General features: G+C 40.5%; 1 protein-coding gene across 1 annotated transcript in view; it reads right to left on the bottom strand.

Moving 5' to 3' along the window:
* Window positions 1-9,133, bottom strand: part of ALG6 (ALG6, alpha-1,3-glucosyltransferase) — a 46,602-nt gene that overhangs the window by 12,477 nt on the left and 24,992 nt on the right. The window contains exons 7-11 of the mRNA XM_012807189.2: window positions 7,584-7,648; window positions 5,578-5,769; window positions 4,870-5,005; window positions 2,618-2,703; window positions 595-679 (exon numbers count right to left, since the gene is read on the bottom strand). Coding sequence (XP_012662643.1) covers window positions 595-679; window positions 2,618-2,703; window positions 4,870-5,005; window positions 5,578-5,769; window positions 7,584-7,648 — 564 coding nt within the window. The remainder of the gene's footprint in view (window positions 1-594; window positions 680-2,617; window positions 2,704-4,869; window positions 5,006-5,577; window positions 5,770-7,583; window positions 7,649-9,133) is intronic.

The following is a 9,133-nucleotide window of genomic DNA, read 5'->3' as shown; positions in this document are numbered from 1 at the left end:
TTCTTCATGTTTTTGAAAGTATTTTTTAAATGTCATTTTACAGACCATAGCACACAGCAATAAAACTTTAAACACCATAGAAATACAACCAGGAGGTATTTGTAAACCCACTCAGAAAAACCCTAAACTATAGAAAATATACGCAATCCATCTTCAAACTGACATAAGTCATCTTCCTAAAACACATCTGCCTGCTCCCTTTCTCAGAAATCTATTGAGGCCCCTCCTGCACACAAATCAAACTCCAAACCTTTCCAGCCAGACCTTCAGGGTCTTCTACAGTCTGGTCCTTTTTGACCCTCATCTCTCACAATCTCTCTCTGATGCTGAACAAACACATAAAAGTCTGGGAGGCAGGGCAGCGCCTATGGCTCAAAGGAGTGGGGCGCTGGCCCCATATGCCGGAGGTGGTGGGTTCAAAGCCAGCCCCAGCCAAAAACTGCAAGGAAAAAAAAATGTCTGGGAAGCATTCAATAAATGTTTGTCAAATAAATGAATGTCTTATTTCCCGATCAATTATCCTGTACAGAACAAGAAAATTTTTAAAGGACCAGTTGTAACAAGAATTAAATATTTAAAGTAAAGAAATCTTACCAGAGTAAGTTTGAATCCTTTGGTAGAGGGCTGAAGTGTTAATTTTACGCATGCAGGAAGGAGACTCAAAAATGTAAAACAAAAGCTAAAAAATAATAATAATAAAATTATTTTCTTTGTAGATATATAAATAGAGTAGAACTTCTATAAGTTGACCACCTACAGGACTGTGACAACCTGGTCCACATACAGAGATGGTCAATATAAGGAGCCAGGCCTGCTGTACTGAGATGCACATGTGCTACATGTCCAGTCTACGAAAATCAGGTCAACTTAAGGAGGTGGTCAAATATGGAGGTTCTACTGTATTAACTAAAACATTTCTTTAAATATAAGGATCACATTATTTATTTAGTTTGATTTCAAATTAAAGTTTACTTTTATTTATTAAATTTAAGACCAAATAACATTTGTATAAAATCTATACACTGAAATACACTTTTAATATGTGATTACATGATATAGAACAAAACATCATAATGCTAAATATTGCTTCTGTTATTTTAGTATTTAACATCATGTATAGAGAAGACATGGTGTACAGTTGAAGGTTAATCATCAAACACTCATGTTCACGGAGCATGAGACAATGTTGTATCTGTAACATAAACATTCACAAACTTTACTCACAAAAGAGTCTAAGCTAGCCTTCATTTCACAAATCTGATTATCTGATTGTTTTTGAGACAGAGTCACTCTGTTGTCCTAGCTAGCGTGCTGTGGCATCATCCTAGCTCATAGCAACCTCAAACAGGCTCGAGTGATCCTCTTGCCTCAGCCTCCCAAGTAGTTGAGATTACAGGCGTGAGCCACTGTACCTGGCTTAATGATCTGATTTTTAAATTCATGATAAATCAGAAAGAATAAGTTGGAAAAGGAGCAGGAAGCTGCTAGAGCTTCTCCTAATGATGGCTGATAGGACATGAGGGAAAAAACCTAGATAACACAGGCAGGCTCAAGAGGGCTCTGGAGCCATTCGCATCATAGCAAACAGCCCTTGAGAGCCCTGAGAACAAGTAAATAAGCTAATACAAGAACTGATCTTTCAGTCGTGGTAACTTTATGACTTGTCGAGTTGGCTAGGCTGAACTAAAGTCCCAAGAATTCCTTCCCTTTCCGTATGCTTCTGGTTAGAGTGGACTACAAGGGACACATTCTCCCAGAAGGAGGACTAAGGGAGACAGCACCACCTCTCACTTATCTAACACTGGATGCTGCAGTGAAGGACTTTGCAAATGTAAAGTCCCCATTTAGTTGATTTTAAGTTAATCAGAAGGTACATTGCCAGGCAGGGTGCAGGGGCTCACACCTGTAATCCCAGCACTCTGGGAGCCCAACGCAGGTGGATCACCTGAGCTCGGAGTTCAAGACCAGCCGGAGCAAGAGCGAGACCCATCTCTAAAAATAGCTGGACATTGTGCTGGGTGCCTGTAGTCCCAGCTACTAGGGACGGTGAGACAAGAGGATCACTTAAGCATCAAGACTGCTGTGAGGTATGATGCCATGGCACTCTACTAAGAGTGACAAAGTAAGACTCTGTCTCCTGAAAAAGAAGGTAGACTGTCCTGAGGAGCCCAACTTAATCAGCTGGAAGCCTTTTAAAAAGAGGGCTTAGGTCTCCCTTAAAGGCATCTGGGTCTGAATTCCTCTTTCCACCTTAGATACCCTTCCTGTAGGTCTGTGGACTTCTAGTTGACCTGGCCAGCTCCCATATTTGCATAAGCCAATTCCTTATACATTCATACTCAGACACACACACAGTGTCAACGTCTCTGATGCACCTGGACTAACAACTCCACTGAAAGTCAGGACTCTCCAAGATGATGTTAACAGTGTTCGATCATGAGGCGTGTACTCTCCATTTAGGGAGAGAAAAACTCAGAAAAACTTTCATATAAAATCATTCAAAGAAAAGAGTTTTATTGTACGTCTGTTTAATTCCCTGATGATGCGAGATAAATGAAATATTACCACTTCCAGAGAGCAGCTTATAAAATACAATATACAGCATTGTGTCTCTTACCTGAGCATTATCTGGATGTGATGTGGCAAAATATTCTTAATCTTCAGAAAGACGCTGAGGCTACACCAAATATTGGCGACTTTATCCTTAAAAGAGATTTGTCACTTTTACATTCTAGTAAAAGAAATATTAAAACCCACCAAGTATGGCCCTTAATCTCTAATAAACCTCTGAGATATATAAAACTTTTATTCACAATTATAAAAAGTAGATTCAATCCTCCAAGAAATAAACATACACACAAGCATACTCTCAAGCATTTTTCCTTCTTTTTTTTTGGCATGCAAGCTTATCTAAATCATTGGCCATAACCGAGACATTCCCAAGAAACACTTTATATTTTTCAAAGAGCAGTACATCATTCCTAAATAACTAAAGTTACTTATCTTTGGAAAATTTTCTAAGAAAACTTTTTTTCCATAATTTATAAAATATATATTACATTTGACCCATTTTTATCACACACCTGAATTTAGAGTAACCTAAAAGCTCGTAGCAAAGACAAGAAGTAACTGCTAAGAAATCAAGATGTTTAAAGACATCAGCAGCTACGCCAGGGTCACTTCCAGAGTCAACTGCACGTGCAGAGCTCCTGCTGGTCAAACCATCCTCCATGTGGGTGCTCGGTGCACAGCTGTGAAGGCCTAACAGCGGGGAGTGAGCTGCCCAGTCCCTCTCCGTCCCTCTCCTCGGCTGAATCAAGGAGAATGCTATTCAGATTCTGAGCGCAACAAGCAAGTGGAAGAAACTGAAAAACCATCCAGACTGTCTGGGGCTGATTTTCCTAATCATGATAAACACCACTTCCGAAATGGAAGGTGAAGACAACCAGGCAGCTCTTTGGACTGGGGCTGGTGACAGGTGACAACTGTGTGGCGAAGAGGTCAGGAGTGCAGCTTCCAAAGTTCAAGGTCAGGAGCGCAGTTTCCAAAGTTCAAGTCACAGCACCGCCAGGTACTAGGTGCATGACTCTCTGACCTCAGATTTCGTGTCTGTAAAGTGGGGACAGCAGCTACCTCAGAGCTACTGTAAGGATCCAATAAAATCACATGGACATGTCTGCGTCTAATACGCAGTGGTGGTAACAGGAGGCGATTATCTGTTAGTAGCAGACACTCCCATTCCCTCACAACACCAACTCTTTTTTAGTCTCTGAAATGCTTGTTTCATCCTCTATAATGCACTGAAAGATAGTCTTTAAAAACTTCTATATTCAAAATTAGAAAGATATGCATACTTTTCTAATTCTTTTTAAAAGAAATGTTATTCAAAAGCAAATTATCCATAAATATGTTGTCTCTAACTTTATTAAGGCCTTTTTGTTTCAGAAAAACGGTTTGTTTAATTTAATTACTAAATCTAAGTGATCAAATTATTCGTGTAATTAAAGTTTAACAAGAATGATTAAACTGGCATTAAATGAAAGATTCTCATTAAAAATTACTATGGATGAAGGTTAGTATCTCATAAGGAATTATGAGATCTTTCTGAAGCAAACACCATATAAACCAAAAAATCACAGAGCTGTTAATACCGTAGCTGCAACTTCTTATTCTGTGTTTCGATATGGACCTTATTTCATTAGGAAAATGTCTAACTGAATTATGGATCTGGTGACAGCATAAATATTTCCTATTTGATGTCATGTACTAGAGAATGCCAGCTGAGCTAGGGGTTGTCTGCTAGATCAAACAGCAAGGTGCCTGTGCCTGCCGTCCTAGCTCCTCAGGAGGCTGAGGCAGGAGAATTTCTTGAGCCCAGGAGTTCAAGGCTGTAGTGCAAGTACAGCCTGGGCAACATGGCAAGACCCTGCCTTTGAAATAAATACATAGATAATGATGACAGGAGGAAAGTGGCCGAAGTTCATGTTCCTTGTGTGTCTCCTTGAGATGGTCTCACTCTGTCATCCAGGCTGGAGTGCACTGGCATCATCACAGCTCACTGCAGCCCCTAATTCTGGGCTCAAATGACCCTCCCACCTCAGCCTCCTGAGTTTCAGAGACTGTAGGCATGCACCACCATACCTGACTGATTTTTTAATTTTTATTTTTAGAAACAGGGTCTCACTATTTTTCCCAGGCTGGTCTTGAACTCCTGGCCTCAAGCAACCCTCTCGCCTCAGCATCCCAAAGCACTGGGATTATCGGCCTGGGGCACCAGGCCTGGCCTCCCGTGTGTCTTCTACAGGAAATCCCTAAAGGTCACAGGGAAGGTATAGTAATGGAAAGGAGAGGGAAACCTTTTAAACATGCCTCAAATAATCCACGATCAACTGGGAAAAGTCTTCTCAGAACCTGCAAGGTTTGTTCCCTTTCTGTAAAGAACGGCAGCCAGCAGAGAATGAAGGAAGCCACAACTGTACAAACTAGCTTAATTAGCAATACAGACCTAGAACAAAAAAACGCAGGTGGTAAGACAGGGAAAAGTTAATGGTTCAGACAAACCAATCTGAGTCTCATTGTAACACTGAATGCCAATGTTTAATAATGCTGAATCTATATTATCAGTACAGGTTAAGATGGGAGTCGGGAGTCTACTCAAACCAGAGTTAAACTCACAACTGTTAGGATGTGCACTTCCTCAGAAAGACTGCTATCATCATCCCAATTAACAAGTAGTCATTCCTAAGGGTTATGAAGAAAAATATCAAATGGCATGTCTTTCCAAGAAGTCTATGATGGAATGAGCCCGACAGTGATGAGGTCCTGCAGCAGTGCTCCAGCAACCCATTACCTCCAGGAAGTGAAAACTGATCAAAACATTTCTCTAGTTAGGAAAATGGGCAATAAAAGAATACAGACTATGACTTAATCTCTCGCTTCCCACTCACCCATGGCCAACACATTTATAAGAAGTCACCAAAAGGCACAGTGGAAGTTCAGCTTCCTCTAAGTAAGTGTAAGTGTGCCAAAAAGTCGCTACAGTAAATTTTTGAATTATGATGATTAAAAGTCACTCACCCCTTTCCTCTGAGGTCTTTTTTAAAACACTTGCCAAGTAAAAAGCAAAAAAATGGCAAAGAGTGATAGAGTTCCATCTGTTTGTAATTGATGGCTAAGCAAAATGCCAGGGAGCCTAGCAGGTCCCAGTCGCAAGACACTCCAAGAACACCCCACAGAGCGAAGCCAAGGCTCACAGAATTGTACATGTTCCTGCGTCAAGGAAATGGTCTCGACAATTAAAAGAGGAAGACCTTGCATTTTATACAGCATATTTTGTATGTGATTTTAAGATGATGTAAACAATGAAAGCTATTTCCAAATAAAAACTGGAAGTACTGCAATGGTAAACAAACATGAAATCTGACGTCACAGCCTCCCGTGTGTTTGAGCTGATTGGTTTAGGTTCAAAGGGTCGCTAAACAGTTAGAAGGCAGCTTTGTTTCTGTTCAGTTACTTCAGTGTTACTGTGACAGCCAAAATCCAAAGAATAAAACGGTGCTACGACAGTTGTTTTTAATTTACTGGGATGCTATACTTCCTCTATAATATACATCAATATAAATTTATATGTCCTTGATTTGCAACTAATAACTCTTAATTAAAATGACATCATAAGCACTCATGTTTACCTCCTCTCCTCTCCCTAACCCCTTAAAATGGTAAGAAAAAGGAATTTTAGCAGAGTAAATTTGTAGCCATAAAGACGGTGAGAGCATAGGTTATCATAAAGATTTCAACCTATTTCTGGAAGACAGAAGTGATAACAAAATAGAGAAGGCCCAGCCTGGAAATGCACAGTGTAAATTCAGAGAAGCCAGGCACCGCCCCACAAGACCCCACAGAACCCCGCAAGACCCCACAGAACCGCAGAGATGCCAGCAGGTGGGAGGGTTTCAGTATCACGTGAATAGGAAGAAAAAGAGATTAACTTAAAACCCCCAGCTAGAGAAGTCAAATCTCACCCCTCTCTTGTGCAAAGATTATCAGGCAGCCAAACATCTACCCCCATACAATAAAAGAAGGCACATTCCAAAGAAAATAAACTATCTGGGACAAGTTAGCCTGCAATGCAACTCCCCTCCATCCACATTATGGCAGATACATGCACGTACTGATTTTATTATAACTAAAACACAACGGCATCGAAAGGCAAAGCTGTTAGCTAAGCAACCATGTTGCTAAGTGTTACGTCTTTCTTCCCCTTAGGAGAGATGAGGACACCTGGCACATCAGAAGAAATACTGGATAAGACATGGACAGATTTTTTAGTCAATTAATTCTCTAAAATTTGTTTGCTTGAATGTTTGAGGTATCAAAAAATATAAAAGCCATATAGGCTCTAATAATTCATTTCCAGTTTCCTGAACCTTCAAGCTACTAGTATCTGTTAGAGAAATACTTTGTTTTAAAACACAAAAAACTATGGAACAGTTTGCTTTCTTTTTTTTTTCAGTGTCAGGTAACATTTATAACACGTTATACCTTTTTAGAATTAGCAGAGCATAACCACACTTAGCACTTTCTCAGCTCCCCAGAAATAGCTAATCAGTTACCAACGTTTTGTTTCCAAGTTAAACAGATGTGAAAAAGCAACACTACAGGGCGTCCTGGGGCTCAAGGAGTAGGAGCCAGCCCCACACACCGGGGGTGGTGGGTTCCAGCACGGCCCCAGCCAAAAACTGCAAAAAAAAAGCAATTGTCCTTTTAATAAATCTGTACTTTATCCTTCAAAGTAAAACTTTTTTTTTTTTTTTTTTGCAGTTTTTTGGCCACAGCTGGGTTTGAACCCACCACCTCTGGTATATGGAGCTGGCGCCCTACTCCCTGAGCCACAGGCACCACTCCTCAAAGTAAAACTTGATGAAGAGATTCTTTATACTGCTCTTTGTCACCACTGATACTCTTTTATACGACTTGTTTATATAAGCACTCTAGCAATTAAGACATTATTAAATCACATTATATAAATTGAGTCTAGATTTCTTAATATGCAACTGATGTCATTTCTGAATAGTAAAGGATACTGAAAATGTCCATAGTCGATAAGAATAAGGCCTGGATACAGCAATATGCACAATGCATGAGCAATCTATAAAGAAAAATATTGTGAAATCAGCAGTCTGTTTCTCAAGCCAAACAGGGTAAAAGTGTATTTCCATTTAACACAGCAGCATATGATCCCCTTTTCCTGAAGTGCTAAACCTTCTTTTTATTAAAATATTCCATTTTTATAAAACAACTTTTTTTTTTTAAATTGAGACAGTCTCACTGGTAGAGTAATATGGTATCACCACTGGTAGAGTTATATGGTGTCACAGCTCACAGCAACCTCAAACTCTTAGGCTTAAGCGATTCTCTGGCCTCAGCCTCTCTAGTAGCTGGGACTACAGCCACCTGCCACAGTGCCCAACATTTTTTGTTGTTTAGCAAGCCCGGGCCAGGTTCGAACCCACCAGCCCCAGTGCAAGTGGCCAGCGCCCTGACCACTGAGCAATGAGTGCCCCTGATAAAACAATTCTTTAGATACTGAAGTTTTCATGGAGGTGACACTAAAATCACTAAAACATATTTATCAGAAAAAGTACTTCTGGATACACAACTCAATCTTACGATTAACCTGTTTAAAATGACCAAAAAGAATATCTGATAACCATGACTATGGAAATATATAGAAACTTTTAAAATGGCTTGGGGCCCATAGCTCAGTGAGTAGGGAGCTGGCCACATACACCGAGGCTAGTAGGTTTGAGCTGGGCCCGGGGCCTGCTCAACAACAATGACAATTGCAACTCCCCACCCCACAAAAAATAGCCAGGTGTTGTGGCAGGTTCCCGTAGTCCCAGCTACTTGGAAGGCTAAGGCAAGAGAATTGCTTAAGTCCAAGAGTTTGAGGTTGCTGTGAGCTAAGATGCCACTGCACTCTACTGAGGGCAACATAGTGAGACTCTGTCTCAAAAAGAAAAAAAAAAAAAAACTTTTAAAATGCCTTTCAATTTAGTAAATCTTATAAGGCAGTTCAAAATTCAAATTTACTAATTAGCAATAAATCCAGTAAGGTGTGTAGTTCAGCAATATATAACAAAAAATTCAGTATCTTACAAGTACTACAGTAGGGCATTAAAACAATTACTGGGAGATAAGCTGATCTTTTCTAAATGAAAATTAATTCAGAGAAGTTAAGAATGCTCCTTTTTCTATTTCCAAAAGCAGGGCTCCTTTTTTTTTTGAGATAGAGTCCCATTTTGTTGCCCCCAGCAGAGTACCGTGACCTCACAGCTCACAGGAACCTCCAGCTCCTGGGCTTAGGCAATTCTCTTGCCTCAGCCTTCCAGTAGCTGGGACTACAGGTGCCCAACACAACACCTAGCTAGTCTTCTAGAGACAAGGTCTCACTCTGGTCTTGAACCCATAAGCTCAGGCAGTCCACCCACCTCGGCCTCCTAGAGTGGTAGGAGTTAGGCTAATAAAGAAAATTGCTGTTTTGGCTCGGTGCCTGTAACTCAAGCACGTAAGGCACCAGCCACATACACCAGAACTGGCAGGTTCGAATCCAGCCCAGGCCTGCCAAACAACA

Source organism: Otolemur garnettii, unplaced genomic scaffold (genome assembly GCF_000181295.1).
Source record: "Otolemur garnettii isolate 467f Iridium unplaced genomic scaffold, OtoGar3 scaffold00066, whole genome shotgun sequence".
NCBI lineage: Eukaryota > Metazoa > Chordata > Mammalia > Primates > Galagidae > Otolemur > Otolemur garnettii.
The sequence above is the reverse complement of the archived record's forward strand: the minus strand, read 5'-3'. Positions and strand labels throughout refer to the sequence as shown.